At 46.9% G+C, this 11,504-nt stretch overlaps 1 protein-coding gene across 1 annotated transcript; it reads right to left on the reverse strand.

The window, feature by feature from the left end:
- Nucleotides 1-7,668: 7,668 nt before the first annotated feature.
- On the reverse strand, nt 7,669-10,951 carry Id4 (inhibitor of DNA binding 4, HLH protein). The gene is made up of 3 exons (XM_038334265.1): nt 10,144-10,951; nt 9,744-9,802; nt 7,669-9,170 (listed from the first exon to the last, which is right to left on the reverse strand). Exons 1-2 carry the CDS (start codon nt 10,582-10,584, stop codon nt 9,758-9,760), a joined length of 486 nt encoding a protein of 161 aa, XP_038190193.1. The 5' UTR covers nt 10,585-10,951; the 3' UTR covers nt 7,669-9,170; nt 9,744-9,757.
- Between the last annotated feature and the right edge of the window lie 553 nt (nt 10,952-11,504).

Consider the following 11,504-nt stretch of genomic DNA (forward strand, 5'->3'; position numbering starts at 1 on the left):
TCTGTGCAGTTTTGAAATTGCTGCTATGCATATCTAGTGAGCACATATCCGTACACACGTATGTCTTCTATTTGCTTATGCCTACCTTCCTACTGAGGGTGGCACACTCCAGTCATCTGCTTCTCTACCCGTCAAGCGTGTGATCATTAGAACACCTAAGGAAAATGCAGAGGGCCAGGGATGAGAGGACAGATAACATGCCTGCTGAGTAGCTCAGCTTCTGACCGTGCATCAGCAACTTCATCCACACGGCCCCACGGAAAAACTCTTTGTTAAAATCATGCCCTGTCCTAAGAGAAGCTTGCACCTGGACCTGAGAGGCCAAGAAACCTCTCTGAGGCCACATGTGATAGCGCTCAGGACCGAGTTCTTCACACTAGCTCATCTCTCTGCTCTTTGAGAAAAGAGCTCGGTCAATTCTTGAAGAACTAGTTCTAGTTCTATTCCCCTCCCTGACGGTTTTCATTTGTAAAAATGGTAGACACACCTACAGAGAGAAACCTATTGCATGAAATTTGGTGACAGTCCTACATCCCAATTTTACGCATGGTTAGTGGGTTAGTATTCAGTAGTGCTGAGTTAGGCAGTAGTAAGCCTAACACTATGGTTTTGGTAGGACCGCTTAGCCGGTGTTTCCATACTGGGTTATAGGCGATGCCTTAGGATGTTTTACTAGAGAAGAGGCAGTGCATTTTTCTCTGAATATGTTTTTCAGAAAAGCATCATCACTATTAAAATCAGCTTGCTCACACTGCCTGCACGGTTGTCATGCAGATCCCTGTGATATAATGAGGGGAGGTAATGACTTGGAAAGACAGAGGAGAGGGTGGCAGTTTTTCCATCCTTGTGTGTCTTTCTTGGAAAGCAGTAAGGTTTGGTGTGAAAATAAAGGTTATCACGATCACTTCCACCCAGAGAAAGACTGAGGGGTCAGCTCCAAGGGGCCAACACTTGACACTTGATCTGTTCCAGCATCCCCTTCAGAGTCCCCTGTGAAGGGGTTCCCTCCTTGCCCCCAACCTCTCTTCCTCCACCGGATATGGGGGCCTCCACTTCTTGTTGATATCTTGCTAACATTTTCTGTCTCCTGGGTTAAAGCCCCGAAACACTGGGTGTTGAGGGCAAAAGAGAGGGATATGCTGCGCATGACTGACAGTCACATTTTCTTGATGTCATACATCTCTCACGCTGGAATTCCTCAGAAGCTTGTCTCAGCTTCTCCAAAGAAAAGCAAACCTGTGAGTGCCTGAGTCCCCTGCCGGATGAGTGAGGCAGTCTCAAAGTTAATAGAATCCAACGAGAGGAGCTCTGGATTCTGCCATCTTCAAACCTCTGCAGATGGCTTTTCTACACCAAAATTGTGACCATTGTGGGGAAAAGGGTTTCTTTTGTTATTTATTTATTTATTTTTACAAATTGCTCTTTTGGCTTTTCCAGAATGTTTTGCAGGTGTTTTAATATTATGAACCCATTTTCTGGAGCCATAGCTGAAACCGGGGGGTTACTAGCTTAAAGAGACACAGCTGATTCCTAGTACAGCTCTGATTAGACTCCCAGTCTTTTGGTTGTCCTGCATTTGTGTCTCCTCTACATAGCACACTTTCCATAGACTGGAGGGTAAGACCGCACACACAGATAGGTAGGTATTATTGTGGATAGCAACTTAGGTTAAAATTCTTTCTTTGGTCATGTTTTTGGTGTTCTGTCTAAAAATTTATCAGCAATCCCAAGGACATACAGACACACCAAAGCCATCTGGGGAGTCTTGACCCTTGTTGAAGACTTTACCTCTGCTCTTTTTTTCTTTTTCTTTTTCCTCCTTTCTTTTTTGTTTTGTTTTTGTTTTGTGAGACAAGATCTTTCTACATAGCCCTGGCTGTCCTAGAACTCACTACATAGAGTAGGCTGGCCTCTACCTCACAGAGATCTGCCTGCCTCTGTCTCCTGAGTGCTGGGATTAGAGACGTGTGCCACTTCTCCACTGCGCCCAGCTGATCTCCTTTCCCCAAAGACAGACAGATCAGTCCAGTATCTCATAGTTATTTTCCTAGGAGTCAAACACCCACCTTCTTAGGAAAGAACATGAAATACATTGTAGGTTAGAGTATAGGATAACAGAAGCCACTGGGGGGTAAGGTGGGAGAAAACCCATCCACAGTGATTCTAATCTCTTCTTTAGAGACAGAGAAACCTGGTCTCAGGCCTGACTCCACCGCTTTGTCTTTTGCATGTCTGTCTTTTCTCTGGAAAGTAAGATGTGTGTTCTATACACAGGCCAGTTTCTAATCATACACCCCTTTTGGGGCCTCAGATCATAGCAGAAGCAGTGAGCACGTCTCTCTGCATGCTGCTTCTGGGGAGTTCATGCAGCAAATATGTCCTCTGAGAACTGCTTCATGAGGATCGTGGAGCATGGCTGATGTGTTCATGACAGTTAAATCCATGGGGCTGAAAGCCAAGACACACGTGTATACACACACACACGTGCACACACACACACATACACAGTCATGCATCCACTCACACACATACAAAGAGAGAGAGAGAGAGAGACGGAGGGAGGGAGGGAGGGAGGGAGGGAGGGAGGGAGGGAGGGAGGGAGATTCCCTCATCCCTACCCCGGGGGGGGGGGGGGGGGGGCGGTGGCACTGATTCCAAACTTCTCAAGTCACTTGCAGCCACCCCTCCTTGCCCTGCATCTTCACCCCAGGCACTGACTGACATTGTCTTCTAATCTTAACTTGAGTCAGTGAAGCCTCTTTTTCTACTTAGGACACCAGATCTATTCTGGCTTTCATTTCCCCTTCTCGATGTCCCCTTCCGACTCTCTGCCTGCGGCTGACCACACTCCTTCATTCTCAAGAACAGACTGCTTATCTCTTCTGTGTTGGAGGCAGCCAAAGGCTTTTAGATAATGAAAATCTCTCCTCTGCAGTTTTGAGCAAGATTTGCTGGTATAGAGCTAACACTTGTGCTCTACAGTTCTCAGAAGGTCAAGGGTCAACCATGACCACGGTCACAAGAAAACATGAAAACGATGCTAATAACCATGAGAAGTAACCTGTAGCTGGCATGGCGAGGAGAGGCAGCAAAGATGTCCCTAAATGGGGTAGCAGCTGAATCGTGAGAGATAGTTGGGAATTTAATAGTCAGGACTAGGAGTTGGGGTTCAGGGGGTCCAGGCAGGGGTAAAACTGTGTGGGAAGGAAGGAAGCACGAAAGAGCATCCAGAGATAGATCAGGTTGACTTAGCTGGTTTGGCTTGCAGGGAAGGTGCCTCTGTCCCCCACCCTTCCAATTCCACATTCCAGGTGGATCTTTCCCTGGGCCGTTCTCTCCCTAACCGTCAGGGATCAATCAGACTCTAACAAAACTTGAAAGATAAGCTAACTGAAGCCATTCAGGATGAGATCTTAGGTATGGTGGGAACATACAATGTGTGCACAATGACACTCAGGAGTGAGAAGGAGGGCTGGTGGGAACGAGCGCCGTCATCATCACCATCATCACACTTAGAGGCGGGTCTCATGGATCCCAGGTTGGCTTTGAACTCACTACGTTACTTGAACTAGGATCCTCTTGCCTCTGCCTCCTGAGTACTTGGGTTATAGGCCTGAGCTATTTTCACCCAGTTTATGTGGTAAATTCCACTCGGGGCCTCCGTCATGCTGGAGCGACACTTTACCAACTGAATTTTATCTCCAGCCTGGAAATGGCTTATTTGATTCCCAGATGCTCAGGTCTTCTGGTCCAGGTGTGAAATGGAAAGGCCATGGACAGAGGTAGCAGAGACCCTGGGGGACTGGCACAGGATTGTGAGAGAGTTTCAGTAGCCATTTTTATGGTGGAGACAAGAGACACAGTCAAGTGCTTTTCTTCGTGGAGGGTTCCATCAGTCCTGATAAAGAATGCAAGAGAGGAGCAGGTCTGGGGAAGACATTTAAATCTACTGCTTCTTAGAGGCAGACGGACGGGAGGACAGCTGATCCAGAGGTTTGAAGTGCAGGTGGGAGGGTAAAGGGGTAACTGTCCAGGGGTCCTGGGGTGAAGCTTCCCGAAGGAGACATCGTTCATTCCACCAAATACTTTACAAGGCACCATGGGCCATAAAAAGAAGAAGCACGGGTGGCCTTCGACCTTCGGGAGCTTCCTTTGTTTCAAACACAGCCACAGATTCAGGCTCAACATGTATGAAAAGTGTTTCTAAGGATGGCCGGTGAAGTCACGTGTCCTTTCTGCCTGTTAGTGCTGCGTTTCCAGGGTGTCTCTGATGTTTGACACAGAAATGAGAACATCTTCCTTCTCTTTATTTAGATTATTTAGATTATTTGCAAGGTTCAAACAGCATCCTAGGATTTTCTAAATACAGTAACCTGTGATTTACCTGTTCTTTTGTTTTGTTTTAATCCTGCCTTGTGCTTAAATATGGGATGCTTGGTTAGAATAGTCCAAGAAAAGAGGACGGGGTTTGAAAGAAAAGAAAGAAGAAGAGAGAGGTGGAAATTACCAATCTTAGGAATTAAAAGCTGGAGAGAATGGATGAAAATTTATAGTTTTTTTTTTTAAGTGAAAAAGGCCTCTTTGAAAGTCATTTTCCTCTCTGTTTGCTGTGTGTGGTTCACAGCCATGATTGTAGGGTCTCAACTGACTGCTAAAACTTACATATTTTTAAGCTAGTATTTAAGGAAATATCTTAAATATTTCAACAGATGTTTAAAATATTCAAGAGATATTTAAGATATTTGAGTATTTAAGAAACATGAGTCTGCATGAAGAACCATGAGATTTCAATACCTTGGGAATTAAAACTTGGAACAAAAGATATAATTATAAAGTTTGACTTCAATATGCATGTCAGAAGTGCCAACCAGCGTTTTATACCATGAAGAATTACAAAATGCTAATTAAAAGTCAATGATAATATCTCTGTTCCCTGTAAGCTTGCATGGAATCCCTCAAAAAGTTCCTTTCTGGAGTAGGCAATTTCTTATGGGAAAAAATTCCACACACTGGAGGATTCATATATAGAAAGTGACTTGGGTCTCCTTATTTAGATGTTTAAGGTTCAGATGGTCTCGCATCTTATCTTAGTTAGTGAAACCCAGGTAATTCATTTTGTTTTGTCCCCTCAGAAACAGTGGTGTTTGCCCTTATTTTTATGGCCTCGGGGGGCTTTCCAAGTTAACTCTGGGTTTTGCATCTCTATTCATTTCATATTCAGGCAGCTTCCTTTGCTTTGGTGTGTGTGTAGAAGGCCCTTGGTAAGGAAGAGCTGGGATAGGGAGTAAACTTGAATGAGGACGAGCTCGCCCAAGATTTACAGTATTTCCAGTTCCCAGTGAAGCCTGTGAGACCCGAGGTTGCCACCCTTCAATAAATCGGTTCCCACTTGTGATAGTGTCCCTGTCGTTGAACGTACGCACTGAATCTTGTTCAAGGAGCAGCTGGAAGTGAAATCAGTTTTACAGTCTTGTGGGCAGAGGTTCTAATGAATAAAACCAGTACTTTAGCAGCATAGCGTGCTTCTAATGAAAGAAGTCATGTGGGTCTGAAGCCTACTGAGGACAGCCCTATTAAGATTCACTCAGAAGCTAAAAATTCATTTCCTGGACTTAACCAGGTGGTAGTGGGAAGGCTTCCCTTCCTCATAAGCCTGCAGGGTGGGGGCTTGGCCCTGTGGAGACCTCAGGGCTGTGTGGGCTGATCAACATGGATATAATTAATATGTGCCAACTGGAACGGCTGAGACAGTTTGATTTGATTCTGCACTACTGGGAAATATTTTCTTTCTGTGTCCATCGCGCACTTTTCTTTTTTGGAGTCTGGTCTTCTCTGGGCACCACCCTCGCCGAGTGTAGGGTCTCTGTTTCCCGTCACATCAGACACCGTCAAGTAGGAAAGCTAGCCCCGTTCAAACTACACTTTCTTCCTATTCTCGTCACCATTTTAAAGACGCATCTTTCACCCCATGGTTAGGAACATGGTAAGTAATTGAGGCGATCCGTCAAGGGACATCAAGGTTCCTGATGACGAAAAACTGCATAACTCAGGGCAAGTCAGTTAAAAACCATAAACTTCAGATCCTTTTTCTCAGCGAAGACTCATTTATTAGTACAGGAGGCATTTAATACAACAGGGTGGGGGGGGGCGAATCAAAAGTTTTTCTTAAAGTTCTAAAAATGCAGTTCAAGTTTGACACTAAAGTGGAGTAGGAATCACACAATACCAGAGTCAGTCAGTTCTTTGAAATGAAAAGGAGTATTTTTTTTAAATCATCAGATGTCTGAGATGCCAGGGTTTCCTAACAACTTTAGGAACAACATCCTCAGCAGGGGACACATATTCCTTCCAGGGTTTGAAATGAACCTTATTCTTTGGTTTTGCCTATACAATAAAACTCTACAAATTAAAAAAAAAAAAAAAAAAAAAAGAAAGAAAAGAAAAACAGGTCAGGATATTTTCTTTTGCTGAGCTAAATATTTGCCCAAGTAAAACTATCTGGATAAGAGACTTAACTGATTTTATTATCTGGTTGCCTGATTAGGATACAGGCAATGTATTCACAGATTGTAGTGTCTTGTACAACTGCATCCATTTTTTTGGGGGGGGGGTCATTTAAGGAGCAGTAGTCCTATTTAGAAATGTCAAATACTGCTTCATTGGGCCAAGGGAAAAAAAATACGAATCTCAGGAACAGCATTCCAAAAACACATTTCTTTCAGTGTTTTTTTTTTTTTCTCCTTGTATGCTCAAATATAAATCTAAACGCCAGTATCTCTTCTAATACTGGAAACATCTAGACATTTTTTTCCCTAAAGATTCAGAGTCCAGTAAACGTGAGCTTTAGACTCTGCCTAACAGCTTAAGTAGGGTTCAGCAGTCAGGCATGAAAAACGCAGTTCCAGGGAAGGACGTGTGACACAATCCCTCTGAACTCAAACTGCCAAAGAAAAGGAGGAATTGTGCCCTTTCTACTAACAAAGAATGCAGTCCTTAGAATTCTTCAGACTTGGAATTCCACCAGCGTTCTAGTGTTCTCCATGTGTGAGAACAATGAGTGATAAAATATTAAGCACAAATCTCATCCAAGGCCGTCCTTTGAGTTTATAAGGTTCAACACTGGATATATCAAATTCTAGAAACACCAAAGACCAGGGAAGGAGCTGAAGAGCAAGCAAGCACTGGTGGTGGGTGGGTGGGTGGGTGGGTGGGTGGGTGGGGGAGAGGACACAGGTTTTAAAGAAACCCTCGGTTAATTTTTAACCTGTTCATATTCATTTTGTTCATGTCTGTTGAGGTATTACCCCTTCAACTGACAGCTAGGGACTGTGACATTTCATATTCCCATAAATATTTGACTTTGACTTCATAAAAAGTCCCTTGGGTCTATAATACTTTTATTCTTGTATAATCTGAAACAAATCCTTTCCTTTTAGAAATCAAACAAACCACGTTTACACACAGTTCACTATTTACAAAGCACCCAATTAAATCCTACTTAATTCTCCCGCTCTAAAAATCCATCTAACTGGTATGTAAAATACCCATTACATTAAATGTGTGATGTTCACCAACCCTGGAGTTAACAGCTCACCTAGAAAATACGACTTTCCCAGAAGGGAAGGGTCCTAAATCAGTTCTATGGTGCTAAAGAAATCACACCAGAAGTCACAGTACAAGACAGATAAATCTACTTTTAATTTTCACATGTAAAAGTTACACATCACATGAAATTGGACAGGAGCTTAGTGGTAACTGACATCACTATAGTGAAAATCATTTTTATAAAAAAATAATCTAGATGTGGTCATCAGAATTTTTGGTCTACGTAAGTTAATGTTTGAAGATCGACTTTTATCCCTGCTTGAAGGATTTTCCATTTTGCTCTTGTCTTCCCTCTTCTACTGATGCCTAGTAATATTCTTTGGAGAAAGGAGGGCAGAAAATGTCCATTTCCAAGAGTTTGTCCTTTGGTAGCAAGCAGAGAACATTTTTCATTTCTATGACTTAAATAATCTGTACAGATACGAAACTTCATGACATTATGCTTTAGTGTAAAATGAAGAACGACAAGCATTTTCACTTTGATAAGAGCAGATTCTGTGGACTCCTTAAAGAGCCAAGCATTTTTCCATCCTATATGCAAAATCACACGGAACCTATTTTTTGATCTCAGTTCAAAAAGAAAAAAAGCTCACACACAATTCTTTATATATTACACTATAAAACCCTGTACTTAAAAATTGATATGGTATGTTTTCAACATGTACACTTCAGATACAAAGGTTTCTGTCTAGGTTAAAGAAAACACATCTGAATGGACTCAGAACAAGTTTATTTTGTGATTAAACATCTCATGCAATCATGCAAGACCAGTACCTAGGGCTGTAACTTCCGAGCCTCAGATACTGGATACTGAGCAAAACAAAAACAAATCAACAGCCTGGTCAAACAAAACACTTTGAGATATTAAGAGCTCTGCAAGGGAGCTGGAAAAGAATTTTCTAAAAGAAATATTCCCATAGATTAAAAAAACCGCACACATAATATTTACAAAAAATATTTAATTAAAAATATCTTATAATTACAGTAGTCTATTAAAGCGCATATACTTTCTCACACTTTATAGAACATCTCTATATATACAGGGTATGAAATGTCACTCACTTATCTATACAATATGTAACATTCTTGCAGAGAAGTTCCCTGCCCTGTTATAATCATCTATTTTAAACAATAGATGTAAAACAACGTATCTACAATGCTCTGGTATATTAGTAAAGCTTCAAAAACAAAAACAAGTTCCCTCGTCACAATGTAGCCTCTAAAGTTGGATTCACTATTGGTCTTCTACTTCGCAGTCCTGTCACACTTAAACTTCCAAGTTTAACTGCACCTCCCAAAGGGTGACAAAAATAACCACAGAAATGTACAATTCACAGCGGTTATGAAAGAAGAAACAAAAGAGAATACGTACGGAGAAAGCTTGTGAACGTGCAAAAAATTAAAAGTGAATGAAAGTTTTATTATTATTTTTCCTCTCTCTCTTGGAATGACGAGACGAGACGTTTCTAGATTTGCTGAAGACTTTTTTCTTTTTCCTCTTAATTTCTGCTCTGGCCCTCCCTTTCTAGGGCTCCTGGCTCGCTGGTGCTCAGGCTGCCGCACACCTGTGGAAGAGGAATGAATAGAGGGGGTGTGTGAACCATCTCGATGCAGACTAACTGGCGCCACCGACCAAACTCAAGACATGCATGATCAACAACCCAAAACAAACTGCCGGGTCAGACAACACCCGCAGCCCGCAGCTCAGCCAAGCGCCGAGGAGGCAAATGCGGGCTGGGGACAGCGAGGGAAAGCATTCCGGGGCACTCTGCCCGCATGCATCTCTTGTCAGGTCGCTCTACTGGGGATGAGGGGTGGGGAAGGGGGCTGGGAGAACTTGGTACACTGGGGCAATTTCCACGCACAGGAGGGTGCCCTCCCTTAGAGGTAGAGGGGACCAGCAGAGCCTGTCGGTCACAGCGAGAGGAAAGCGGGCGCAGCTGCAGAGTGACCCCCGAGTTGGAAAACGAAGTGCGGACTGTGTCGCTAACTGGGTGGCAGAGAAGGTGTGGGTGTGCATGGGGATTTACTCTCCGAAATGCTGGGAGAGAAAGATCACCACGGTGCCTGGCACCAGCAGCCCCTGGGGAGGTGAGACCCTGGTGATCCACCACCCAATTCGGGACCTGAGCGCTCACCTGGCCAGCGCGGCTCAGCGGCAAAGAATGCTGTCGCCCTGCTTGTTCACGGCGCCGGCCTGGAACAGCAACCCAACACCAAAGGAAAGGTTAGGATGAGCAGACGCTGTCACCACCGCCCGGGAGCCGTCCTGGGAAACTAGGCAGGAACGCGGAGTCCCCACCCCAGTCAGAAGCTGGGAAAACCCCCTGAAGCTGCAAGGGACAGTCCTGGAGACGCGCAGCTCCAAGTCCCAACCAGCTCCTGCACGGGCACTTGCGCTCACCCAGCCCAGCAGGCGGCTCCCGGCGGAGATCCGGGAAGCCGCTGCCATTCCCTGGGAGGAGGGGGACCACCCGCATCTTGCTGCCCCACCACCGCCCTCGTGATGCCCGGGGGACGCCCGCGGAGGCTTCTCACCGGGTCCGTGTTGAGCGCAGTGAGCGGGGTCCGCGGAGGCGCAGCTGGACAAGCCCCGGCCGGGTGGAGCTGTGGCGCGGGCGGTGGCGGCTGTCTCAGCAGAGCAGGGTGCGTCTCCAGCGCCAGCTGCAGGTCCAGGATGTAGTCGATAACGTGCTGCAGGATCTCCACTTTGCTGACTTTCTTGTTGGGCGGGATGGTGGGCACGAGCCTCCGCAGGCGGCTGTAGCAGTCGTTCATATCGCACTGCAGGCACAGCGCCGGCTCGTCGGCCGCAGCCTCGGCTGCCTTGCAGCGCGCTGCCGCGGCGGCGGCGGCCGCCGCCGCCGAGCCACCCAAGCTGTGGCCATGCTCAGCCAGGCAGCGTAGCGCCAGCTCCCCGCCGCCGCAGCCCGACGGCGCCTTTCGGCCCGAGGGGCGCACCGGGCTCACCGCCTTCATCGCGCGCGTCCTGCGCGAGGAGACCCGCTGTGGGACAAACGGTCAAGCGAGCTCCGGATCCCCTCCTGCGATGCGCTTTGCTCTCCTAGCCTGCGCGTCCGAGGCGCTTGCAGCAGCCGGCGACCCCGAGCCCCAGAAATCGACGGAAGGGTCGCTCAGGGTTTTGGCAAGGATATCTCAGTTCTCAGTGAGCGACACTCGGCCCAAAGCGAAAGACAAGAAAAATCAAAAGGCCCGGAAGAAAAATAAAGTAGCCCACCCTGGTCTCTGAGTCGCTCCCTTTCGAGCTCAGACTAAGGTGGATCGCTGCCACCGCGCTCCCCTAGCCGGCTACTACCCTCTCGAAGTGAGGACTCCCAAACGTGCCTCCCCGCTCAACGGCTTCTCCGGGCTCGCGGCGCAGCAGTATATGTAGAGCCGCGCGCGCCCTGGGGGCGGGGCCAGCGCGCGGGCTGGGTCGCCCCAAGAACCGGACGCGGGCGAGCTGGGCGCGCAGGCGGTGGCGCGGAGGGAGGTGGCGAGGGCGGGGCGCCGGGCAACCCAAGTGCAGGGATGGGCGGGGGGGGGGGTGTTCTGGAGTGACCAACCAATCAGGAGGCCAGTGCCACCTGGGGGAGGGGGAAAATGAGGCTCGGGCCAATGGGAAGGGCACTCCATTCCGTCAATGCTGTGGGAGGGGACCTGAGAAAAAGAGAACTGGGTGGGAGTCGGGCCAGGATGGAGAGTGCCCGAGGGAGGGGAACAGACCGAGAGAAGTTCCTGCGAAGAACTAGGGGAATGCGCGGGTTGGAATGCATTATCCTTGGGCCTAAGCTGCCGGGGGGGGTGGGGGGGGGGGGGGAGGGGGGTGGGGACACGACACTCTGCGTCTTGCTCGCAGGTTCCCTGTTATTCTTCTAATTGGGGAGCTGAGCCCCTAG

This window comes from Arvicola amphibius, chromosome 6, assembly GCF_903992535.2.
Source record: "Arvicola amphibius chromosome 6, mArvAmp1.2, whole genome shotgun sequence".
Taxonomy (NCBI): Eukaryota; Metazoa; Chordata; class Mammalia; order Rodentia; family Cricetidae; genus Arvicola; species Arvicola amphibius.